This window comes from Oncorhynchus masou, chromosome 12, assembly GCF_036934945.1.
Source record: "Oncorhynchus masou masou isolate Uvic2021 chromosome 12, UVic_Omas_1.1, whole genome shotgun sequence".
NCBI lineage: Eukaryota > Metazoa > Chordata > Actinopteri > Salmoniformes > Salmonidae > Oncorhynchus > Oncorhynchus masou.
The window spans coordinates 15,660,048-15,688,047 of record NC_088223.1 but is presented as its reverse complement, the minus strand read 5'-3'; the positions used below and the strand labels follow the sequence as shown (position 1 = coordinate 15,688,047).

The window sequence follows — 28,000 nt, the reverse complement described above, 5'->3', positions numbered from 1 at the left end:
TGTAACCATACTAATGTCAACAACACCACCACACCAATAGGGGGAATAACTCATCTTTAGGGACTTCAAACACAGTAACGGCACTGTGGGGAGGGCTAAAGCTGAGGAGAGGTTCTACTAAAGGGGTCATTGAAAGGTTAGAGGTTAAAGGGCTCTACTGGTTGTGTGTTGTTTAGCATGCTTACGTTGACTCTCTTTGTAAACCAGGGACATTCTGTGCGCTAACGACAGCTCAGTTTGCCTCGGAGGCGGGGGAGGCAGCACCTGTGAGGGGGAACACAGGCCTCTGTGATTAGTGCAGAGGTTAAGGGTCAAGGGTCAGGGATTAGGTGTTACGGGATGTAGAGGGCGTTTGGCACTTTGGGGATAGAGTCTGTTTTAAGACAATTGGGTGTTATCGTGGTTAGTAGTTGAGGTAGATGTGAGAATTGTGGTAGCCTGTAAAGAATAGGATTGTTATACTCGGGGTTTGTTAAACTATTTGTTGTATAATTGTTTCTGACAAGAGATTCACTCAAAGGGTTTTCAAAGATACAGCTTTTTACTTGGTCTTTATTCAAACCTAATTGACCCGTTTTCCTTTCCAAGGGAAAGCTTGTTTGACAATTGTATTTCCTCAAGTCGCTTACAGTTAAATATAGGAAAATATGTCTCTCGTCTCCCCTTTAAAACAAGTGAGTTTGAACACACTCACAACTCGGTCTCTGGTTATGTACTAAGATTTGTGTTTTAATATGGTTAACGATACTTTAATACTCTAGTACACACACTTAATTCCCTTCATGACAGGATAATGTGATGTAAATATATGTGTCCCACAAAAGGAGAGTACACCATGTTCATGTTTGGAGAGAGTTTAGAGAGTGGATGTGGGAATGGCTGAGAGAGTCACCAGCTGTCACAGGGCTAAGACAAGCAGATATCACACTGATTATAAGGCATGTACGTCTTTACCAGAGCTGTAATTATAGACTAATAAACTCCATTCATCTATTGAGTAGTAGAAAAAGCCCAAACACACAGATCTTTCACAATTCAGACAAATACTCAAACTTGCACATGCACACCCGGGTCTTCGCGCGCACACACACACACACACACACACACACACACACACACACACACACACACACACACACACACACACACACACACACACACACACACACACACACACACACACAGTTCATCACCATAATTGCTCTACAGTAAGCCTGAGTGTCTGGGTGGGTTCAGAAGAAGCGTTGTGTTGACAGCTACGGATGCTGGAGTCATGCTGGCCTGTCAAAGGGCTGACTTTAATACCGTATCAGGGCAATTATTCACTTCTTAAGTGCACTGTCTACTTACTTTATGCCAGTGGAGCAGTACAGTGAAACACATCCACCACACCCTCTGTTCTTTATCAAATGCATATATCTTAGTCTGTGTGGGGGTGCTGTGTGTGTGTGTGTGTGTGTGTGCGTGCGTGTGCATGTGCATGTGCGTGTGTGTGTGTGTGTGTGTGTGTGTGTGTGTGCGTGCTTGCATGTGTGTGTGTGCGTGTGTGTGTGTCACATGTGTAGAGTTAACGGACCAAATCGTAGCGTGCGTAGAGTTCCACATGTTTAATAAATGAACCTCACAAAAACAATACAGAACAAATGAAACGTGAAGAACTGGAGTGCTCACAGGCACTACACAAAAACAAGATCCCACAAAGCACAATGGGAAATGGCTGCCTGAATATGATCCCCAATCAGAGACAACGATAAACAGCTGCCTCTGATTGGGAACCATACCAGGCCAACATAGATACACAATAACCTAGATAACCCACCCTAGTCACACCCCGAACTAACCCCCGGTGCGGGGCGAAGTACCCACTCCTATCACAGATCCGCCCGCTTCGGTGGCGACTCTGGTGCGAGGATCATCGCCGGAGACTCCGGACTGTGGACCGTCTCAGGAGGTTACGGACCGTGGACCGTCTCAGGAGGTTCTGGACTGTGGACCGTCTCAGGAGGTTCTGGACTGTGGACCGTCTCAGGAGGTTCTGGACTGTGGACCGTCTCAGGAGGTTCTGGACTGTGGACCGTCTCAGGAGGTTCTGGACTGTGGACCGTCTCAGGAGGTTCTGGACTGTGGACCGTCTCAGGAGGTTCTGGACTGTGGACCGTCTCAGGAGGTTCTGGACCGTGGACCGTCTCAGGAGGTTCTGGACTGTGGACCGTCTCAGGAGGTTCTGGACTGTGGACCGTCTCAGGAGGTTCTGGACTGTGGACCGTCTCAGGAGGTTACGGACCGTGGACCGTCTCAGGAGGTTCTGGACTGTGGACCGTCTCAGGAGGTTCTGGACCGTGGACCGTCTCAGGAGGTTCTGGACTGTGGACCGTCTCAGGAGGTTCTGGACTGTGGACCGTCTCAGGAGGTTACGGACCGTGGACCGTCTCAGGAGGTTCTGGACTGTGGACCGTCTCAGGAGGTTCTGGACCGTGGACCGTCTCAGGAGGTTCTGGACTGTGGACCGTCTCAGGAGGTTCTGGACTGTGGACCGTCTCAGGAGGTTCTGGACTGTGGACCGTCTCAGGAGGTTCTGGACTGTGGACCGTCTCAGGAGGTTCTGGACTGTGGACCGTCTCAGGAGGTTCTGGACTGTGGACCGTCTCAGGAGGTTCTGGACTGTGGACCGTCTCAGGAGGTTCTGGACTGTGGACCGTCTCAGGAGGTTCTGGACCGTGGACCGTCTCAGGAGGTTCTGGACTGTGGACCGTCTCAGGAGGTTCTGGACTGTGGACCGTCTCAGGAGGTTACGGACCGTGGACCGTCTCAGGAGGTTCTGGACTGTGGACCGTCTCAGGAGGTTCTGGACCGTGGACCGTCTCAGGAGGTTCTGGACTGTGGACCGTCTCAGGAGGTTCTGGACTGTGGACCGTCTCAGGAGGTTCTGGACTGTGGACCGTCTCAGGAGGTTCTGGACTGTGACCGTCTCAGGAGGTTCTGGACTGTGGACCGTCTCAGGAGGTTCTGGACTGTGGACCGTCTCAGGAGGTTCTGGACTGTGGACCGTCTCAGGAGGTTCTGGACTGTGGACCGTCTCAGGAGGTTCTGGACTGTGGACCGTCTCAGGAGGTTCTGGACCGTGGACCGTCTCAGGAGGTTACGGAACGTGGACCGTCGCCAAATGCTCCGGCCTGGGAACTGTCGCCGGAAGCTCTGGACTGGGAACTGTCGCCGGAAGCTCTGGACTGGGAACTGTCGCCGGAACCTCTGGACTGGGAACTGTCGCCAGAGGCCTGGTGCGTGGAGCTGGCACAGGATGTACTGGGCCGTGGAGGCGCACTGGAGGTCTGGAACATAGAGCTGGCACAACGCGTCCTGGACAAATGACCACCTTTCCACGGCAAGTGCGGGGAGCTGGCACAGGACACACTGGGCTGTGAAGGCGCACTAGAGACACAGTCCGTAGTGCCGGCGCAGGATGTACTGGACCCTGGAGAAGTACTGGAGAACAGGAGCGCTGAGCCGGCACAACCCGTCCTGGACAGATACCTACTTTAGCACGACAAGTGCGAGGAGCTGGCACAGAACGCACCGGGCTGTGAAGGCTGGAGACATGGTACCTGAACCACATGGTGACTACAGTGAGTTGGTTCTGATCCCACCTTGGCTCCGCCAACCACCCCGTGTGCCACCCCCCCCAATTTGTTTTTGCCGTGGTTGTTGCTCCCTCGCTGCCTCCGTCTTCTCCCATGGAAGGCGATCCTTTCTGGCAATGATTTCCTCCCACGTTCAGAATCCCTTCCCATCCAATATTTCCTCCCACCTCCAGGATGTCTACTCCTCCTGGGTACGTTGCTTGGTCCGTTGTTGGTGGGATCTTCTGTCACGTTGTTCAGAATAATGATGATCGGACCAAGGTGCAGTGTGTGTAGAGTTCCACATGTTTGATAAATGAAATTCACCAAAACAACACAGAACAAACGAAACGTGAAGAACTGGAGTGCTTTTCGTAACTGTGTCTTTGCAGTTTTTTTGATATCGCTGTGGTAGTATTTTCACAAATACATGGTCAAATTTCACATATTTTAGTACAAACTCAAAACATAACATAATCATTATTATTTTTTTACCTCAAGGACATTTTCTATTGACTAAGTACAACAAACAAAATCACACAGTAACTTTTTCACCAAGCCTAATCAGTTTCATCTACAAACACCTTTCATATAAAATAACTGCCTTTCGCAATACAATGCTCACAATGCTTTTCATATGATTCTCTTCTAATTTGTTTCAATACATAAGACCATCACTTACAGTAATCCAACTGCACTTAATGTTTACTCACTAAACCGTTTGATAAACTTATAGATTTTAAACTGGTTTGTCTACTATATATACTGTAGGTTTCAAACTGGTTTGTCTAATATATATGGATTTGAGACCTACAGAAATAAAATGTGTGTTTGTAAAGTATAAACATCTAAATGACATGTATGATACATGATAACCATACATAATGACTACTGTAAATTATAAACATCTAATGACATGTATGATACATGATAATCATACATAATGGCTACTGTAAATTATAAACATCTAATAACATGTATGATACATGATAACCATAACATAATGACTACTGTAAATTATAAACATCTAATGACATGTATGATACATGATAACCATACATAATGACTACTGTAAATTATAAACATCTAATGACATGTATGATACATGATAACCATACATAATGACTACTGTAAATTATAAACATCTAATGACATGTATGATACATGATAACCATACATAATGACTACTGTAAATTATAAACATCTAATGACATGTATGATACATGATAACCATACATAATGACTGGGCATGGACCCCGACAATGAGGTGGGCATGGACCCTGATAAAGTGGTGAGCATGGACCCCGACAAAGAGGTGATCATGGACCCCGACAAAGAGGTGGGCACGGACCCTGACAAAGAGGTGGGCATGGACCCTGACAAAGAGGTGGGCATGGACCCTGAAAAAGAGGTGGGCATGGGCCACGATAAAGAGGTGGGCATGGACCCTGAAAAAGAGGTGGGCATGGACCCTGACAAAGAGGTGGGCATGGACCCTGAAAAAGAGGTGGGCATGGACCCTGACAAAGAGGTGGGCATGGACCCTGAAAAAGAGGTGGGCATGGGCCACGATAAAGAGGTGGGCATGGACCCTGACAAAGAGGTGGGCATGGACCCATACAAAGAGGTGGGCATGGACCCTGACGAAGAGGTGGGCACGGACCCCGACAAGAGGTGGTCATGGACCCTGACAAAGAGGTGTGCATGGACCCTGACAAAGAGGTGGGCATGGACCCTGACAAAGAGGTGTTCATGGAACCCTGACAAAGAGGTGGGCATGGACCCTGAAAAAGAGGTGGGCATGGACCCCGACAAAGAGGTGGGCATGGACCCTGACGAAGAGGTGGGCACGGACCCTGACAAAGAGGTGGTTATGGACCCTGACAAAGAGGTGGGCATGGACCCTGAAAAAGAGGTGGGCATGGACCCCGACAAAGAGGTGGGCATGGACCCTGACGAAGAGGTGGGCACGGACCCTGACAAAGAGGTGGGCATGTACCCTGACGAAGAGGTGGGCATGTACCCTGACAAAGAGGTGGGCATGGACCCTGACAAAGAGGTGGGCATGGGCCACGATAAAGAGGTGGGCATGGACCCCGACAAAGAGGTGGACATGGACCCTGACGAAGAGGTGGGCACGGACCCTGACAAAGAGGTGGGCATGGACCCTGACAAAGAGGTGGGCAAGGAACACGATAAAGAGGTGGTCATGGACCCTGACAAAGAGGTGGGCATGGACCCTTACAAAGAGGTGGGCATGGACCCTGACAAAGAGGTTGGCATGGACACAGACAAAGAGGTGGGCATGGACCCCGACAAAGAGGTGGACATGGACCCCGACAAAGAGGTGGGCATGGACCCTGACAAAGAGGTGGGCATGGACCCTGACAAAGAGGTGGACATGGACACAGACAAAGAGGTGGACATGGGCCCCGACAAAGAGGTGGACATGGACCCCGACAAAGAGGTGGGCATGGACCCTGACAAAGAGGTGGGCATGGACCCTGACAAAGAGGTGGGCATGGACCCTGAGAAAGAGGTGGGTATGGACCCTGAGAAAGAGGTGGGTATGGACCCCAACAAAGAGGTGGGCATGGACCCTGACAAAGAGGTGGGCATGGACCCTGAGAAAGAGGTGGGTATGGACCCCAACAAAGAGGTGGGCATGGACCCTGACAAAGAGGTGGGCATGGACCCTGACAAAGAGGTGGGCATGGACCCTGACGAAGAGGTGGGCACGGACCCTGACAAAGAGGTGGGCATGGACCCTGACAAAGAGGTGGGCAAGGAACACGATAAAGAGGTGGTCATGGACCCTGACAAAGAGGTGGGCATGGACCCCAACAAAGAGGTGGGCATGGACCCTGACAAAGAGGTGGGCATGGACCCTGACAAAGAGGTGGGCATGGACCCTGACAAAGAGGTGGGTATGGACCCCAACAAAGAGGTGGGCATGGACCCTGACAAAGAGGTGGGCATGTACCCTGACAAAGATTTGGACATGGACCCTGACAAAGAGGTGGGCATGGACCCCGACAAAGAGGTGGGCATGGACCCTGACAAAGAGGTGGGCATGGACCCTAACAAAGAGATGGGCATGGACCCCAACAAAGAGGTTGGCATGGACCCTGACAAAGAGGTGGGCATGGACAAGATGGTGTCCCAATTACCTGGACAACGTGGGGGAAACATCTCTATGTGCGCAGCTATCTCTGAAGATGGTGTGGTAGGACGTAGGCCATTACTTGGATCCTACAACGCCTCAAGGTATTTCCCAATGAAATTGAGCAGGCCTGTCAAATTGAGTTTTTTTTTTTTTTTTTTTTTTTTTTTTTTTTTTACTTTACCTTTATTTTACCAGGCAAGTCAGTTTAAGAAAAAATTCTTATTTTCAGTGTATTCTTAATATACAGTGTATACTTGTGTGCGTTTATACGTCAGATTGCCTCAACATACTTTGATTAGAATCGTACTGAACAGAATCATTACAAATGACTAATACACTGGCAAACATATGCTTGGCTCAGTATTCTGTGACTGGTTCTATATGCTGCCCAGTAATAACTGGAGAGAGAGCTAGGCGGTGATCATTTAATCAAGATGTCCAGGAAATGAGAATCAAAGACAGAGGCTGCTGCTATTGCCTGGGAAGTGTCAGGGTGTGTGTTATTAGTGTATGTGTGTGTGCCCTCTGCTCTCAGTGTAAATGAGATGTGAAGCAGCAGATGCCCTATCATGGCTGAATAACTCATCACGGCTTGAAGTACCAGCCCCATAGTGCAGCTCCAGGAGATGAGGTGTGTGTGTGTGTATTGTTGAAATCTTAATGAAATAGGCTCTCTGAAGGTCAGTGTAGTGCAAGGACTGCTTAGTGCGGGCTAATAGTGCATTAACAATACGCAGACTGCCCTGTCTCTCAAACACACACGCACACACACACACACACACACACACACACGCACACGCACACGCACACGCACACACACACACACACACACACACACACACACACACACACACACACACACACACACACACACACACACACACACACACAGGCTGATAAAAGGTGACATTGCACATCCCCCTAACCCGTTAAGGCATCTGAACGTTCAACCACTAAAACAAAATAAATGAATAGGTTTAGTCGAGGTAAGCTCTGGATTAAATGAGAAAAAACACATTTATAATACGTTTAAGTTATATTAACGAAGTGCATTTGAAAACAGAAGTTGCACGTACTGATGTGTGATCCAACGGTCACTACATTCTGTGCAGTGTTAATCACAGTAACATCAGGGTCACATCCCAAACGACACCTCGTTCCCTTTATATTGCAATATGTTTGAATAGGGCACATAGAGCACTGGTAAAATATATAGGGAATACGGTTCCATTTGGGATTTTTCCCAAACTACATTCTGTGCAGAGTTCAGTTTGAAGTTCAAGCAACATTAAGTGCAAAGTGATGCATCATCCTCATATTTTATTCAGTGATATTATAGTCACACCATGTACTTTAGCCAGCACTCAAGAGGGCCACTGTGGGTCGAATGCTAACTTTAGATCCAAGCAGGTAACTCAGACTTCCAACAATCATTGATAGATTTGAACAAAAATATTTAAATAGAGGTATGTATCTCAAGTGGATTCAGCTCTTAGTATGTTCAATATTAAAATCCTCTCTAAGTATGTTCACTGTCTAATCCTCTCATAGTACATTCCCTATCTAATCCTCTCTTAGTACGTCACCTATCTAATCCTCTTTTACTAAATTCCCTATATAATCCTCTTTTAGTACGTTCCCTATATAATCCTCTCTTAGTATGTTCCCTATCTAATCCTCTTTTAGTATGTTCCCTATCTAATCCTCTTTTAGTAACTTCCCTATATAATCCTCTTTTAGCAAGTACCTATATAATCCTCTCTTAGTATGTTCCCTATCTAATCCTCTTTTAGTAACCTCCCTATATAATCCTCTTTTAGTATGTACCTATATATTCCTCTCTTAGTACATTACCTATATAATCCTCTTTTAGTATGTTCCCTCTCTAATTCTCACTTAGTACATTCCCTATATAATCCTCTTTTAGTATGTTCCTTTTTTCCCAAAATATTATTTTTATAGGCGAAATAGCTCCTTTGTTCTTCACTTTTGGCTGAGAAATCGCCCGGAAATTGCAGTCACGAAAACGGCGAAAAATATTCCAAATTAGCTCCATAATATCGACAGAAACATGGAAAACATTGTTTATAATCAATCCTCAAGGTGTTTTTCAAATATCTATTCGATAATATATCCATCGGGACAATTCGTTTTTCAGTAGGACCGGTTGGAGTAATGGCTACATCTGTATTTTACGCGAGAATCTCTCTGGGACCATCAGGTGACCACTTACGCAATGTAGCCGCTTGCGGGTATTCTTCAACATGAATGCATAAAATTACGTCACAATGCTGTAGACACATTCGGGAATACGGAGAAGAGTAATCTGGTTGATAGCCCATTCACTGCTCAATAGGGAAGCATAGGAACACAGCACTTTCAAAACATGAGGCACTTCCAGATTGGATGTTTCTCAGGCTTTCGCCTGCAACATCACAGACAATATTTTTACAGTTTTGGAAACTTTAGAGTGTTTTCTTTCCTAAACTGTCAATTATATGCATATTCTAGCATCTTGTCCTGACAAAATATCCCGTTTAGTACGGGAACGTTTTTTCCCGTAGTAAACGGGAAAATACTGCCCCCTAGTCACAACAGGTTTTAAACAGTCTAAAATCACATTACATAATTTCACGAAGAGTTTCATCTTTACTAATTCATTTTATACAACAATTAGATGTAAGCCTCATAACTGAGACTGTTGTATAAATAGGATTATGGTAATGTGGCTGTATTGTCTCTCAAAATTGTACCAAACAAACCAATTCGTAAATGGATTCTTCACCGATATTTTATACCTTCTCCAGAACATGAATATTGTTTGGTTGTCAAGTTCTGTGAGGTGAAAGAAATCCCTTTGTTCTCTCTAAGAGAACTCACTTACGACCTTTCTGACCAAAGCAGCCTGAGAGAGAGGGATGGTGCAGAGGTAGGGGGATGGTGCTCACTGTCTCCAAAGAGGGCAACGTAATGACAGTATATTAACTATCTAATCAGCTATAGTATGCTCCCTATCGAATCAGCTCTTAATATGTTCCCTATATGATCAGCTCTTAGTATGTTCCCTATATAATCAGCTCTTAGTATGTTCCCTATATAATCAGCTCTTAGTGTGTTCCCTATATAATCAGATCTTAGTATGTTCCCTATCTAATCAGCTCTTAGTATGTTCCATAAATAATCAGCTCTTAGTATGTTCCATAAATAATCAGCTCTTAGTATGTTCCCTATCGAATCAGCTCTTAGTATGTTCTATATCTAATCAGCTCTTAGTATGTTCTATATCGAATCCTCCATCAGTATGTCCCCTATCAATCCTCTTTTAGTATGTTCTCTATCTAATACTATATTAGTATGTTCCTATATAACCATCTCTTAGTATGTTCCCTATCTAATAAAGTCTTCGTATGCTCCCCATCTAATCAGCTCTTAGTATGTTCCCCATCTAATCAGCTCTTAGTATGTTCCCCATCTAATCAGCTCTTAGTATGTTCCCCATCTAATCAGCTCTTAGTATGTTCCCTATCTAATCAGCTCTTAGTATGTTCCCTATCTAATCAGCTCTTCGTATGTTCTATATCTAATCCTCTATCAGTATGTTCCCTATCAATCCTCTTTTAGTATGTTCTCTATCTAATACTATCTTAGTATGTTCCTATATGACCATCTCTTAGTATGGTCCCTTTCTAATCAGCTCTTAGTATGTTCCCCATCTAATCAGCTCTTAGTATGTTCCCTTTCTAATCAGCTCTTAGTACGTTCCCTTTCTAATCGGCTCTTAGTATGTTCCCCATCTAATCAGCTCTTAGTATGTTCCCCATCTCATCAGCTCTTAGTATCCTCCCCATCTCATCAGCTCTTAGTATGTTCCCCATCTCATCAGCTCTTAGTATCCTCAACATCTAATCAGCTCTTTGTATGTTCCCCATCTCATCAGCTCTTAGCATCCTCCCCATCTAATCAGCTCTTTGTATGTTCCCCATCTAATCAGCTCTTAGTATGCTCCCTATCTAATCAGCTCTTAGCATCCTCCCCATCTAATCAGCTCTTTGTATGTTCCCCATCTAATCAGCTCTTAGTATGTTCCCCATCTAATCAGCTCTTAGTATCCTCCCCATCTAATCAGCTCTTAGTATGTTCCCCATCTCATCAGCTCTTAGCATCCTCCCCATCTAATCAGCTCTTTGTATGTTCCCTATCTAATCAGCTCTCAGTATGTTCCCCGTCTAATCAGCTCTTAGTATGCTCTCCATCTAATCAGCTCTTAGTATGTTCCCTGTCTAGTATGTTCCCTATCTAATCAGCTCTTAGTATGTTCCCCATCTCATCAGCTCTTAGTATCCTCCCCATCTAATCAGCTCTTTGTATGTTCCCCATCTCATCAGCTCTTAGTATGTTCCCCATCTAACCAGCTCTTAGTATCCTCCCCATCTAATCAGCTCTTAGTATGTTCCCCATCTAATCAGCTCTTAGTATCCTCCCCATCTCATCAGCTCTTAGTATGTTCCCCATCTCATCAGCTCTTAGCATCCTCCCCATCTAATCAGCTCTTTGTATGTTCCCTATCTAATCAGCTCTCAGTATGTTCCCCGTCTAATCAGCTCTTAGTATGCTCTCCATCTAATCAGCTCTTAGTATGTTCCCTGTCTAGTATGTTCCCCATCTCATCAGCTCTTAGTATCCTCCCCATCTAATCAGCTCTTAGTATGTTCCCCATCTAATCAGCTCTTAGTATGTTCCCCATCTCATCAGCTCTTAGTATCCTCCCCATCTCATCAGCTCTTAGTATCCTCCCCATCTCATCAGCTCTTAGTATCCTCCCCATCTCATCAGCTCTTAGTATCCTCCCCATCTCATCAGCTCTTAGTATGTTCCCCATCTAATCAGCTCTTAGTATGTTCCCCATCTCATCAGCTCTTAGCATCCTCCCCATCTCATCAGCTCTTAGTATGTTCCCCATCTCATCAGCTCTTAGTATGTTCCCCATCTCATCATCTCTTAGTATGTTCCCCATCTAATCAGCTCTTAGTATGTTCCCCATCTAATCAGCTCTTAGTATGTTCCCCATCTCATCAGCTCTTAGTATGTTCCCCATCTCATCAGCTCTTAGTATGTTCCCCATCTAATCAGCTCTTAGTATGTTCCCCATCTAATCAGCTCTTAGTATGTTCCCCATCTCATCAGCTCTTAGTATGTTCCCCATCTCATCATCTCTTAGTATGTTCCCCATCTAATCAGCTCTTAGTATGTTCCCCATCTAATCAGCTCTTAGTATGTTCCCCATCTCATCAGCTCTTAGTATGTTACCCATCTAATCAGCTCTTAGTATGTTCCCCATCTCATCATCTCTTAGTATGTTCCCCATCTAATCAGCTCTTAGTATCCTCCCCATCTCATCAGCTCTTAGTATGTTCCCCATCTCATCAGCTCTTAGCATCCTCCCCATCTAATCAGCTCTTTGTATGTTCCCTATCTAATCAGCTCTCAGTATGTTCCCCGTCTAATCAGCTCTTAGTATGCTCTCCATCTAATCAGCTCTTAGTATGTTCCCTGTCTAGTATGTTCCCCATCTCATCAGCTCTTAGTATCCTCCCCATCTAATCAGCTCTTAGTATGTTCCCCATCTAATCAGCTCTTAGTATGTTCCCCATCTCATCAGCTCTTAGTATGTTCCCCATCTCATCAGCTCTTAGCATCCTCCCCATCTAATCAGCTCTTAGTATGTTCCCCATCTCATCAGCTCTTAGTATGTTCCCCATCTAATCAGCTCTTAGTATGTTCCCCATCTAATCAGCTCTTAGTATCCTCCCCATCTCATCAGCTCTTAGTATGTTCCCCATCTAATCAGCTCTTAGCATCCTCCCCATCTAATCAGCTCTTAGTATGTTCCCCATCTCATCAGCTCTTAGTATCATCCCCATCTAATCAGCTCTTAGTATGTTCCCCATCTCATCAGCTCTTAGTATCCTCCCCATCTAATCAGCTCTTAGTATGTTCCCCATCTAATCAGCTCTTAGCATCCTCCCCATCTAATCAGCTCTTAGTATGTTCCCCATCTCATCAGCTCTTAGTATGTTCCCCATCTCATCAGCTCTTAGTATGTTCCCCATCTAATCAGCTCTTAGTATCCTCCCCATCTAATCAGCTCTTAGTATGTTCCCCATCTCATCAGCTCTTAGTATGTTCCCCATCTCATCAGCTCTTAGTATGTTCCCCATCTCATCAGCTCTTAGTATGTTCCCCATCTCATCAGCTCTTAGTATCCTCCCCATCTAATCAGCTCTTTGTATGTTCCCCATCTAATCAGCTCTTAGTATGTTCCCCATCTCATCAGCTCTTAGTATCCTCCCCATCTAATCAGCTCTTAGTATGTTCCCCATCTCATCAGCTCTTAGCATCCTCCCCATCTAATCAGCTCTTAGTATGTTCCCCATCTCATCAGCTCTTAGTATGTTCCCCATCTAATCAGCTCTTAGTATGTTCCCCATCTAATCAGCTCTTAGTATCCTCCCCATCTCATCAGCTCTTAGTATGTTCCCCATCTAATCAGCTCTTAGCATCCTCCCCATCTAATCAGCTCTTAGTATGTTCCCCATCTCATCAGCTCTTAGTATCATCCCCATCTAATCAGCTCTTAGTATGTTCCCCATCTCATCAGCTCTTAGTATCCTCCCCATCTCATCAGCTCTTAGTATGTTCCCCATCTCATCAGCTCTTAGTATCATCCCCATCTAATCAGCTCTTAGTATGTTCCCTATCTAATCAGCTCTCAGTATGTTCCCTATCTAATCAGCTCTCAGTATGTTCCCCATCTAATCAGCTCTTAGCATCCTCCCCATCTAATCAGCTCTTAGTATCCTCCCCATCTAATCAGCTCTTAGTATGTTCCCTATCTAATCAGCTCTCAGTATGTTCCCTATCTAATCAGCTCTCAGTATGTTCCCCATCTAATCAGCTCTTAGCATCCTCCCCATCTAATCAGCTCTTAGTATCCTCCCCATCTAATCAGCTCTTAGTATGTTCCCCATCTCATCAGCTCTTAGCATCCTCCCCATCTAATCAGCTCTTAGTATGTTCCCCATCTAATCAGCTCTTAGCATCCTCCCCATCTAATCAGCTCTTAGTATCCTCCCCATCTAATCAGCTCTTAGTATGTTCCCCATCTCATCAGCTCTTAGTATCCTCCCCATCTAATCAGCTCTTAGTATCCTCCCCATCTAATCAGCTCTTAGTATGTTCCCCATCTAATCAGCTCTTAGCATCCTCCCAATCTAATCAGCTCTCAGTATGTTCCCCATCTAATCAGCTCTTAGTATCCTCCCCATCTAATCAGCTCTTAGTATGTTCCCCATCTCATCAGCTCTTAGCATCCTCCCCATCTAATCAGCTCTCAGTATGTTCCCCGTCTAATCAGCTCTTAGTATGCTCTCCATCTAATCAGCTCTTAGTATGTTCCCTGTCTAGTATGTTCCCTATCTAATCAGCTCTTAGTATGTTCCCTGTCTAGTATGTTCCCTATCTAATCAGCTCTTAGTATGTTCCCTGTCTAGTATGTTCCCTATCTAATCAGCTCTTAGTATGTTCCCTATCTAATCACCTCTTAGTATGTTCCCTATCTAATTAACTCTTGTACCCTACCTAATTACTATGTACCCTACCTAATCCTCTCCTTGTATGTTCCCTGTGTAATCAGCTCTGAGTACTGTATGTTCCCTATATCAAAGGTGTCAGGTAGAGGGTATATTAACCACTAACCTTACCTTAAGGTGTCAGTTGGGGGTATACTAACTACTAACCTTACCTTACTGTGTCAGGTAGGGGTATACTAACTACTAACCTTAAGGTGTCAGGTCGGGGGTATACTAACTACTAACCTTAAGGTGTCAGGTAGGGGGTATACTAACTACTAACCTTACCTTAAGGTGTCAGGTAGGGGGTATACTAACTACTAACCGTACCTTAAGGTGTCAGGTAGGGGGTACACTAACTACTAACCTTACCTTAAGGTGCCAGGTAGGGGTATACTAACTACTAACCTTAAGGTGTCAGGTAGGGGGTATACTAACTACTAACCTTAAGGTGTCAGGTAGGGGTATACTAACTACTAACCTTACCTTAAGGTGTCAGGTAGGGGGTATACTAACTACTAACCTTACCTTAAGGTGTCAGGTAGGGGGTATACTAACTACTAACCGTACCTTAAGGTGCCAGGTAGGGGGTATACTAACTACTAACCTTACCTTAAGGTGTCAGGTAGGGGGTACACTAACTACTAACTTTAAGGTGTCAGGTAGGGGGTATACTAACTACTAACCTTACCTTAAGGTGTCAGGTAGGGGGTATACTAACTACTAACCTTACCTTAAGGTGTCAGGTAGGGGGTATACTAACTACTAACCGTACCTTAAGGTGCCAGGTAGGGGGTATACTAACTACTAACCTTACCTTAAGGTGTCAGGTAGGGGGTACACTAACTACTAACCTTAAGGTGTCAGGTAGGGGGTATACTAACTACTAACCGTACCTTAAGGTGTCAGGTAGGGGGTACACTAACTACTAACCTTAAGGTGTCAGGTAGGGGGTATACTAACTACTAACCGTACCTTAAGGTGTCAGGTAGGGGTATACTAACTATTAACCTTAAGGTGCCAGGTAGGGGGTATACTAACTACTAACCTTACCTTAATGTGTCAGGGGAGGTATACTAACTACTAACCTTAATGTGTCAGGTAGGGGTATACTAACTACTAACCTTACCTTAAGGTGTCAGGTAGGGGTATACTAACTACTAACCTTACCTTAAGGTGTCAGGTAGGGGTATACTAACTACTAACCTTAAGGTGTCAGGTAGGGGGTATACTAACTACTAACCGTACCTTAAGGTGTCAGGTAGGGGTATACTAACTATTAACCTTAAGGTGCCAGGTAGGGGGTACACTAACTACTAACCTTAAGGTGTCAGGTAGGGGTATACTAACTATTAACCTTAAGGTGCCAGGTAGGGGGTATACTAACTACTAACCTTACCTTAATGTGTCAGGGGAGGTATACTAACTACTAACCTTAATGTGTCAGGTAGGGGTATACTAACTACTAACCTTACCTTAAGGTGTCAGGTAGGGGTATACTAACTACTAACCTTACCTTAAGGTGCCAGGTAGGGGGTATACTAACTACTAACCTTACCCTAAGGTGTCAGGTAGGGGTATACTAACTACTAACCTTAATGTGTCAGGTAGGGGGTATACTAACTACTAACCTTACCTTAATGTGTCAGGTAGGGGGTATACTAACTACTAACCTTACCTTAAGGTGTCAGGTAGGGGGTATACTAACTACTAACCTTAATGTGTCAAGTAGGGGGTATACTAACTACTAACCTTACCTTAAGGTGTCAGGCAGGGGGTATACTAACTATTAAGCTTACCTTAAGGTGTCAGGCAGGGGGTATACTAACTACTAACCTTAAGGTGTCAAGTAGGGGGTATACTAACTACTAACCTTACCTTAAGGTGTCAGGCAGGGGGTATACTAACTACTAACCTTAAGGTGTCAAGTAGGGGGTATACTAACTACTAACCTTACCTTAAGGTGTCAGGTAGGGGGTATACTAACTACTAACCTTACCTTAAGGTGTCAGGTAGGGGTATACTAACTACTAACCTTACCTTAAGGTGTCAGGTAGGGGGTATACTAACTACTAACCTTACCTTAAGGTGCCAGGTAGGGGGTATACTAACTACTAACCTTACCTTAAGGTGCCAGGTAGGGGGTATACTAACTACTAACCTTACCCTAAGGTGCCAGGTAGGGGGTATACTAACTACTAACCTTACCTTAAGGTGCCAGGTAGGGGGTATACTAACTACTAACCTTACCTTAAGGTGCCAGGTAGGGGGTATACTAACTACTAACCTTACCCTAAGGTGCCAGGTAGGGGGTATACTAACTACTAACCTTACCTTAAGGTGCCAGGTAGGGGGTATACTAACTACTAACCTTACCCTAAGGTGCCAGGTAGGGGGTATACTAACTACTAACCTTACCTTAAGGTGCCAGGTAGGGGGTATACTAACTACTAACCTTACCCTAAGGTGCCAGGTAGGGGGTATACTAACTACTAACCTTAAGGTGTCAGGTAGGGGGTATACTAACTACTAACCTTAAGGTGTCAGGTAGGGGGTATACTAACTACTAACCTTACCTTAAGGTGCCAGGTAGGGGGTATACTAACTACTAACCTTACCCTAAGGTGCCAGGTAGGGGGTATACTAACTACTAACCTTACCCTAAGGTGCCAGGTAGGGGGTATACTAACTACTAACCTTACCTTAAGGTGCCAGGTAGGGGGTATACTAACTACTAACCTTACCCTAAGGTGCCAGGTAGGGGGTATACTAACTACTAACCTTACCTTAAGGTGCCAGGTAGGGGGTATACTAACTACTAACCTTACCCTAAGGTGCCAGGTAGGGGGTATACTAACTACTAACCTTAAGGTGTCAGGTAGGGGGTATACTAACTACTAACCTTAAGGTGTCAGGTAGGGGGTATACTAACTACTAACCTTACCTTAATGTGTCAGGTAGGGGGTATACTAACTACTAACCTTAAGGTGTCAGGTAGGGGGTATACTAACTACTAACCTTACCCTAAGGTGCCAGGTAGGGGGTATACTAACTACTAACCTTAAGGTGTCAGGTAGGGGGTATACTAACTACTAACCTTAAGGTGTCAGGTAGGGGGTATACTAACTACTAACCTTAAGGTGTCAGGTAGGGGGTATACTAACTACTAACCTTACCTTAATGTGTCAGGTAGGGGGTATACTAACTACTAACCTTAAGGTGTCAGGTAGGGGGTATACTAACTACTAACCTTAAGGTGTCAGGTAGGGGGTATACTAACTACTAACCTTACCTTAAGGTGCCAGGTAGGGGGTATACTAACTACTAACCTTACCTTAAGGTGCCAGGTAGGGGGTATACTAACTACTAACCTTACCCTAAGGTGCCAGGTAGGGGGTATACTAACTACTAACCTTACCTTAAGGTGCCAGGTAGGGGGTATACTAACTACTAACCTTACCCTAAGGTGCCAGGTAGGGGGTATACTAACTACTAACCTTACCTTAAGGTGCCAGGTAGGGGGTATACTAACTACTAACCTTACCTTAAGGTGCCAGGTAGGGGGTATACTAACTACTAACCTTACCCTAAGGTGCCAGGTAGGGGGTATACTAACTACTAACCTTACCTTAAGGTGCTAGGTAGGGGGTATACTAACTACTAACCTTACCCTAAGGTGTCAGGTAGGGGGTATACTAACTACTAACCTTACCTTAATGTGTCAGGTAGGGGGTATACTAACTACTAACCTTACCTTAAGGTGTCAAGTAGGGGGTATACTAACTACTAACCTTACCTTAAGGTGTCAAGTAGGGGGTATACTAACTACTAACCGTACCTTAAGGTGTCAGGTAGGGGGTATACTAACTACTAGCCTTAAGGTGTCAAGTAGGGGGTATACTAACTACATTTACATTTACATTTAAGTCCTTTGGCAGACTAACCCTACCTTAAGGTGCTAGGTAGGGGGTATACTAACTACTAACCTTACCTTAAGGTGTCAGGTAGGGGGTACACTAACTACTAACCTTAAGGTGTCAGGTAGGGGGTATACTAACTACTAACCTTACCTTAATGTGTCAGGTAGGGGGTATACTAACTACTAACCTTAAGGTGTCAGGTAGGGGGTATACTAACTACTAACCTTACCTTAATGTGTCAGGTAGGGGGTATACTAACTACTAACCTTAAGGTGTCAGGTAGGGGGTATACTAACTACTAACCTTACCTTAATGTGTCAGGTAGGGGGTATACTAACTACTAACCTTAAGGTGTCAGGTAGGGGGTATACTAACTACTAACCTTACCTTAAGGTGTCAGGTAGGGGGTATACTAACTACTAACCTTACCTTAAGGTGTCAGGTAGGGGGTATACTAACTACTAACCTTAAGGTGTCAGGTAGGGGGTATACTAACTACTAACCTTACCTTAATGTGTCAGGTAGGGTGTATACTAACTACTAACCTTACCTTAAGGTGTCAGGTAGGGGGTATACTAACTACTAACCTTACGGTGTCAAGTAGGTGGTATACTAACTACTAACCTTACCTTAAGGTGTCAGGTAGGGGGTATACTAACTACTAACCTTAAGGTGTCAGGTAGGGGGTATACTAACTACTAACCTTACCTTAAGGTGTCAGGTAGGGGGTATACTAACTACTAACCTTAAGGTGTCAGGTAGGGGGTATACTAACTACTAACCTTACCTTAAGGTGTCAGGTAGGGGGTATACTAACTACTAACCTTACCTTAATGTGTCAGGGGAGGTATACTAACTACTAACCTTACCTTAAGGTGCCAGGTAGGGGGTATACTAACTACTAACCTTACCTTAAGGTGTCAGGTAGGGGGTATACTAACTACTAACCTTACCTTAAGGTGCTAGGTAGGGGGTATACTAACTACTAACCTTACCTTAAGGTGCCAGGTAGGGGGTATACTAACTACTAACCTTACCTTAAGGTGTCAGGTAGGGGGTATACTAACTACTAACCTTACCTTAAGGTGCTAGGTAGGGGGTATACTAACTACTAACCTTAAGGTGTCAGGCAGGGGGTATACTAACTACTAACCTTACCTTAAGGTGTCAGGCAGGGGGTATACTAACTACTAACCTTAAGGTGTCAGGTCGGGGGTATACTAACTACTAACCTTACCTTAAGGTGCCAGGTAGGGGGTATACTAACTACTAACCTTACCTTAAGGTGTCAGGCAGGGGGTATACTAACTACTAACCTTACCTTAAGGTGTCAGGCAGGGGGTATACTAACTACTAACCTTACCTTAAGGTGTCAGGCAGGGGGTATACTAACTACTAACCTTAAGGTGTCAGGTAGGGGGTATACTAACTACTAACCTTACCTTAAGGTGCTAGGTAGGGGGTATACTAACTACTAACCTTACCTTAAGGTGTCAGGTAGGGGGTATACTAACTACTAACCTTACCTTAAGGTGCTAGGTAGGGGGTATACTAACTACTAACCTTACCTTAATGTGTCAGGGGAGGTATACTAACTACTAACCTTACCTTAAGGTGCCAGGTAGGGGGTATACTAACTACTAACCTTACCTTAAGGTGCTAGGTAGGGGGTATACTAACTACTAACCTTACCTTAAGGTGTCAGGTAGGGGGTATACTAACTACTAACCTTAAGGTGTCAGGTAGGGGGTATACTAACTACTAACCTTACCTTAAGGTGCTAGGTAGGGGGTATACTAACTACTAACCTTACCTTACGGTGCCAGGTAAGGGGTATACTAACTACTAACCTTACCTTAAGGTGTCAGGTAGGGGGTATACTAACTACTAACCTTACCTTAAGGTGTCAGGTAGGGTGTATACTAACTACTAACCTTACCTTAAGGTGTCAGGTAGGGGGTATACTAACTACTAACCTTAAGGTGTCAGGTAGGGGGTATACTAACTACTAACCTTACCTTAAGGTGTCAGGTAGGGGGTATACTAACTACTAACCTTACCTTACGGTGCCAGGTAAGGGGTATACTAACTACTAACCTTACCTTAAGGTGTCAGGTAGGGGGTATACTAACTACTAACCTTACCTTAATGTGTCAGGGGAGGTATACTAACTACTAACCTTACCTTAAGGTGCCAGGTAGGGGGTATACTAACTACTAACCTTACCTTAAGGTGCTAGGTAGGGGGTATACTAACTACTAACCTTACCTTAAGGTGTCAGGTAGGGGGTATACTAACTACTAACCTTACCTTAAGGTGTCAGGTAGGGGGTATACTAACTACTAACCTTACCTTAAGGTGTCAGGTAGGGGGTATACTAACTACTAACCTTACCTTAAGGTGCTAGGTAGGGGGTATACTAACTACTAACCTTACCTTAAGGTGTCAGGTAGGGGGTATACTAACTACTAACCTTACCTTAAGGTGTCAGGTAGGGGGTATACTAACTACTAACCTTACCTTAAGGTGCTAGGTAGGGGGTATACTAACTACTAACCTTACCTTAAGGTGTCAGGTAGGGGGTATACTAACTACTAACCTTAAGGTGTCAGGTAGGGGGTATACTAACTACTAACCTTACCTTAATGTGTCAGGGGAGGTATACTAACTACTAACCTTACCTTAAGGTGCCAGGTAGGGGGTATACTAACTACTAACCTTACCTTAAGGTGTCAGGTAGGGGGTATACTAACTACTAACCTTACCTTAAGGTGCTAGGTAGGGGGTATACTAACTACTAACCTTACCTTAAGGTGCCAGGTAGGGGGTATACTAACTACTAACCTTACCTTAAGGTGTCAGGTAGGGGGTATACTAACTACTAACCTTACCTTAAGGTGCTAGGTAGGGGGTATACTAACTACTAACCTTACCTTAAGGTGTCAGGCAGGGGGTATACTAACTACTAACCTTAAGGTGTCAGGTAGGGGGTATACTAACTACTAACCTTACCTTAAGGTGCTAGGTAGGGGGTATACTAACTACTAACCTTACCTTAAGGTGTCAGGTAGGGGGTATACTAACTACTAACCTTACCTTAAGGTGCCAGGTAGGGGTATACTAACTACTAACCTTACCTTAATGTGTCAGGGGAGGTATACTAACTACTAACCTTACCTTAAGGTGCCAGGTAGGGGGTATACTAACTACTAACCTTACCTTAAGGTGTCAGGTAGGGGGTATACTAACTACTAACCCTACCTTAAGGTGCCAGGTAGGGGGTATACTAACTACTAACCTTACCTTAATGTGTCAGGTAGGGGGTACACTAACTACTAACTTTACCTTAAGGTGTCGGGTAGGGGGGGTATACTAACTGCTAATCTTACCACAAAATACCACACTAGGTGCCAACAAACACACTCACATATTGTTGTAAAGATGCTAGATTCTCTATACAACAATGCCATTTCACAGTTATACCACTAGGGGTCGTAATGAGCTGAGCTCAGTGAGTGGGGAATAGTGAGTGGTGTGGGAGTGGGTTGTGGTGTGGGGCAGTTAACCCTCGTTTCCCACTAGCATTGTAGGGTCGGGCTCTTACCTTGAAAGTGGACATGGTGGGGTCCCTGTTATACCTGTCTATGGTGTGGAACTTGGTGGTGGAGTGGTTGAGCTCAGGGTACAGCTCAGAGTGTCTTTTGCGAGTGTGCATCACTTTCTGGAAGGGAGAGGAAGGTACAACAAACATGAAGAGAATAAGAAAAGAAAAGCTATAGAGGCAAGGACTGAGAGGGACTGAAAGAGATGCCAGCCGCAGTTGGGGGGAAGAGGGGGACGGATAGATGGATAGATAGCTGAGTCCTCTCATCTTCTCTCTAACATCTCTCTGTTCTCTACTAGGCTTTGATGCTGCCTGTGATGTGACATGTCCATGAGTTTGCTCTGAATGGATATGAGAGCCAAACAGGCTGCGTTAATGTTAGCGTTAGCTAGTTAGCAAGTTAGCATTAGTTAGTTAGCAATTTAGCATTAGTTAGTTAGCAATTAGCCAGCAGTGAAGTGGCTCTGAATAAAATGTTCCTGTAAGTACAGCCGGAGGATCAAATCCTAACCCTCACCATTTAGCTGAGACTCAACTGACCTTATACATTCTAGCATTTATAAGAGCAACTACATCCTATTACAAGTGGAAGTGCAAGTCCCTGACAGGATAGAGACCTTGTTACAGCGACTCGCTCTCTTCGCTAATGGCTAGCGCTTAAGCAGCGCGGTGGCGGCTAATCGACACAGCCGCTCTGAGGGTGTAGAGAGACACAGGGGCCAGACGGCGACACTCACAAACTCAGACACTCTGGCCAAGGCCGGCTGTGACCGCTGCCACCAATTACCACAGTCTGCACTCTCTTCTCCCCGTCTGTCAGTTCTCTCTCTCTCTCTCCCTCTCTCTCTCTCTCTCTCTCTCTCTGTGTGTGTGTCTCTGAGTCTGCGTTCCTAAGTAACTTTAAATCTACTTCCTTTATAGTCATCTTCTCCCGCTCTCCAAAGCGCCTTCTTTCTTTCTGTCACTGTGTCTGTCGTTTTCTCTTCCCGCTGTCCCTTTTCCTCTGTCATGTCTGTCATCACTGCTCTTTTCTCTCACATTCTTTACCTTAAACTCTCAGGCAACCTCAAATCTTTCTCCCTCAGACACACACTTGGTAAAGTGGTACACTGGTGTCCATTTTTGACATAGGACGTCAGACATTTTGAGGGACATATCATGTAGTTTTGCAGACTACGGTCAGACAGAAAGGGTTGTGAGCTCTGGGAAATCGTTGCCCTTAGGCAACATCATTCTACTCCAGGTTATCATATTGTAGCTAAGAGCTAGTGCTTGTTAGACTGTTAGTTGTGCAACAGTCCACACATGCCTTAGTTCTACTATGGACAATGCCTCCGCAGTGGAAAGCAAGTCTCCAGTCTTTACATGGTAAGGATAAGGAAATCCAATACTTGAATAGGGTTTAGCAAAGGGTTTAGTTTAGTTAATTGTTAGGGAGGGGGGGGGGGGCTGTTTGAGACTGGAGATTTGCTAGATTCCCAGGGCTTGTTCCTTCCACGGAGCGATTATTTCACGCCAACACACACACAAACACACGTGATTACCCCCAAAACACACACATCATACCAAACTGACATAAACTCACCGTCTATCATTCATTCATCCACTCAAACCGTTCCACTGCACCATTGTTTCTTCAACCAGGACCTGGCACCCCATTGTGCATTTTCCATTGAGATCGAAATGACTGACTGATTCAGTTTGAAAAAAGTTCAATTAAATTATTGTTTTTTGTACACCTGCTGGTACATGTTCAATATATCAATCCTTTGGACAATCATGCTAAGATCAGTCATAACCAAATCCATCCATCCACAGGGGAGCCCAGATCCATGTTGTAGAAACAGACTACACTATGTATGGGTCACTGTACCAAGTTAAATTTAAGGGAGACACAGGCGCAAGGGGGCGGGGGGGTTAGAGATGCCATGGGCTCCTCTAAACGTCAGTCAAACCTGGCTGAGGCAGACAGAAGCAGAGATAGGCTGGGGGGAGGGAAGTAGGTGGGATCTTACCTCAAAGTCCAGCTCAGAGTACCGTACTCTTTTCCTCTGAGGGAGGAGGGGGGGGGGGGTCAGGGGGAGAGAAGATATGATCAATGTCTGTAGATCCTTGGACCCCTCCACTCATCATCAACACAAACGTGTGTAGCAAAGTTGTAGTTTCCACTTGCAACATGTATGCGAACACAAAACACACGTCATGTAGTGGCTCAGATGACATGAAGTCCTTCTGATGCAGTGAAACCTTGTGAGCTTCATTCCCACATGGGCAACATATTCCCAATAAACGTGGCTACTGTAAATTGCTTTGGATTAAATGGTACAGTCAAATCTATTAAAAAAAACACATTATTAAAGTTCACCACAACCAACAGCCTTCATTCTATTGAAGGTATGTCCAAGATGATTGAGACAGTCATGTAATGTCCTTCAACTGTCTTCCATGCTGTCTCCTGCATCAGGCCACTCAGTCACTCCTTAGCTTGGTGTGACCTAATGGACAGCTGTAGTTATTGCACACTCAGAGATGAGGTGCCTGTGGTCAGTTTAACAGTTAACTCTCTTGACTTGTTTGTCTGTCCCTGACATTCGCTCTTTCTCAGAAACCCTTTACACCACTGAGAAGGTTGGCCCTACATTTAGCTGAAAGCCCTGGTCCTTCTTTTAATGTCTGGACTTGCAGAGAAAGGCTACGAGAGCCGAGGCTTTTAAAGAAAGACAGAAATAAAGCAAGGAAGAAAGAAAGAAAGACACAATGTTGTAGAGAACTGAGGGTGCATCTGAAATAGGCCCTGGATCGTGGTGAACGTGGTTCCATTTTAGCCTCAAGCAATGACTCAGATCTCTCTCATTCAAACACTTTGTCACAGTCATCTCGTTGTGTGTGTAACCTCTAACCTTCACAAAAGCGATCCCATGACATTTGAGGACATTTGACAATCCCCAGTACTATACAGTACACATGCACTATGCACTTGAATGAAGGCACACATACTTTCACAAAGATCCACTCTCCATCACACGTCCTACGTGCACAGCATACTACATCACCCAATATCAGTGTTATTTGTCAAACTGTTGTTCTTACTGAGGAACACCCACCAATGCCACTTCACAGCATGACACGACCCTCATAGAAAAATGACATGATTTCACATGTTGAAAATCCTGTGAAATCACATGGAAACATGTTTTTGAAAGACTTCACATATGATCATGTTATCACATGTTGCACATGTCATCATATTAACTTCACATAAGATCACGTGATCAAATGAAAACGTGTTATTGAAACAACCCCAAAATCGTGTGATTTTTCCATGAATCTCTCCTCTCCTCTCCATCCCTCATCACTCCTCATCACTCTCTCCTCATCACTATCTCTTCTCCTTCCATCCCTCATCACTCCTCATCACTCTCTCCTCATCACTATCTCTTCTCCTTCCTTCCCTCATCACTCTCTCCTGTCCTCTCCTTCCTTCCCTCATCACTCTCTCCTCTCCTCCTCTCACCACTCTCTCTTCTCCTCTCCTTCCATCCCTCATCACTCTCTCCTCTCCTTTCCTTATAACTCTCTCCTCTCCTACCCTCATAACTATCCTCTCCTCTCCTTCCCTCATCACTCTCTCTTCTCCTCTCCTCTCCATCCATCATAACTATCTCCTCTCCTTCCTTCCCTCATCACTCTCTCTTCTCCTCTCCTTCCCTCATCACTCATCAATCTCTCCTCTCCTTCCCTCATCACTCATCAATCTCTCCTCTCCTCATCACTCTCTCCTCTCCTCTCCTTCCCTCATCACTCTCTCCTCTCCTCCCCTTCGCTCATCACTCCCTCCTCTCCTCTCCTTCCCTCATCGCTATCTTTTCACCTCTCCTTCCTTCATTGCACTCTCCTCTCCTTCTCTCATCACACTCTCCTCTTCTTCCCTAATCACTCTCTCCTCTCCTTCCCTCATCATTCTTCTTCTCTCCTTCGTTCCCTCATCCATCTCTCCTCTCCTTCCCTCATCACTCTCTCCTCTCCTTCCCTCATCACTCTCCCCTCTCCTTTCCTCATCACTCTTTCCTCTCCTCTCCTTCCCTCATCACTAACTCCTTCCCTCATCACTCGCTCATCTCCTTCCTTCCCTCATCAGTCGCTCCTCTCCTTCCCTCATCACTCTCTCCTCTCATCACTCTCTCATCTCCTTCCCTCATCACTCTCTCTTTCCTTCCCGCAACACTCTCTCCTCTCCTTCCTTCCCTCATCACTCTCTCCTCTCCATCCTTCCCTCACCACTCTCTCCTCTCCTTCTCTCATCACTCCCTCCTCTATTTTTCCTAAAAGTCTCTTCACAACAGCAAACAACATTACAGAGCTTTTCAAGACGTTATGAAAATGGACTTTTTCTAGCTTTCACATTAAAATCTACAAATCTCAATACTAAAACCTCAACCCTCTCCAAAATCTCCAAAGCAATCAAGTCAATTTCTGTAATACCTTACATTTTGCATCTTCATATCTTTTAGTTTGATTTTATGGAGCACTGAATCTCCGTCTGGAGAGGTCATTTTCCTCAAACAGAAGGAAATAAACTGCTTATCAAAGCCTCTGATCAATGATGAATGAGTCCCAAATGGCATCCTATTCCCTCTGTAGTGCACTACTTTTGACCAGAGCCCTATTCCCTCTATAGTGCACTACTTTTGACCAGAGCCCTGTTCCCTCTATAGTGCACTACTTTTGACCAGAGCCATAGGTCAAACACAGTGTGCTATATAGGAAATAGTATGTAATTCAGTGGAGGCTGTTGAGGGGAGGACGGCTTTTAATAATGGCTGGAACGGAGCTAATGGAATGGCAACAAACACATAGAAACCATGTTTGATGAATTTGATACCATTCCACAAGCTCGTCCTCCCCAATTAAGGTGCAACCAGCCTCCTGTGGTGTAATCTGGGACACAGACAATACATCAAGCTAAGCACAGGGATACCTCAGACGTCTCTCAGAGGGATGTTTAAAGATATTCAGGATACCTCAGACGTCTCTCAGAGGGATGTTTAAAGATATTCAGGATACCTCAGACGTCTCTCAGAGGGATGTTTAAAGATATTCAGGATACCTCAGACGTCTCTCAGAGGGATGTTTAAAGATATTCAGGATACCTCAGACGTCTCTCAGAGGGATGTTTAATGATATTCAGGATACCTCAGACGTCTCTCAGAGGGATGTTTAAAGATATTCAGGATACCTCAGACGTCTCTCAGAGGGATGTTTAAAGATATTCAGGAGTGGTTTCAAAGTCTGAGTTCCAAATTACATTCCTTCTATAGTAGGCTTACCCTATGGGCCCTGGTCAAAAGCACTGCAATAAATAGGGAACAGGGTGCCATTTGGGATGCAAGCCATTCATCTGAGTGAGATGTTTTAAAAACGGGGCTGCAATGCATTTCATTCTACATGAAGCACGTGCACTACCCTGTCCTTCAGCGTAAGTACTGTCCCCATTCCTTCATCAATCTTGTGAGTGTGTGTGCGTGTGTGCGTATGTGTGTGTGCGTGTGTGCGTGTGTGTGTGTGTGTGTGTGTGTGTGTGTGTGTGTGTGTGTGTGTGTGTGTGTGTGCGTATGTGTGTGTGTGTGTGTGTGTGTAATTAAAGTGTGCACATAGACACTCTCAAGGGGTACTCCCTGTGGGCAGCAAGTAGTCTGGTGGGTAGGAGCGTTGGGCCAGTAACCGAAAGGTTGGTGGATCGAATCCCTGAGCTGACAACATACAAATCTGTTGTTATGCCCCTGAACAAGGCAGTTAACCCACTGTTCCCCAGGTGCCGTGGATGTCAATTAAGGCAGCCCTCTTGACATCTCTGATTCAGAAGGGTTGGGTTAAATGCGTAAGACAACTGACTAGGTATCTCCACTTCTCCTGTCCCCGTCACCCCATCTGCTCTGCCTCCTTGTAGGCCGGAAGGGTGATTATAGACACAAAAGTGTGTATGTGTGTGTTTACCAATCTGCATGAATGTAGACATCTTTATATCCCATAATGAGTAATAATTTCTGAACAGCATTCCGTTCTCA

At 44.9% G+C, this 28,000-nt stretch overlaps 1 protein-coding gene across 1 annotated transcript in view; it reads right to left on the bottom strand.

Annotated features, from left to right (window-relative positions):
• Nucleotides 1-28,000, bottom strand: part of adgrb2 (adhesion G protein-coupled receptor B2) — a 600,103-nt gene that overhangs the window by 18,191 nt on the left and 553,912 nt on the right. The window contains exons 33-34 of the mRNA XM_064979676.1: nt 23,951-23,986; nt 21,936-22,052 (exon numbers count right to left, since the gene is read on the bottom strand). Coding sequence (XP_064835748.1) covers nt 21,936-22,052; nt 23,951-23,986 — 153 coding nt within the window. The remainder of the gene's footprint in view (nt 1-21,935; nt 22,053-23,950; nt 23,987-28,000) is intronic.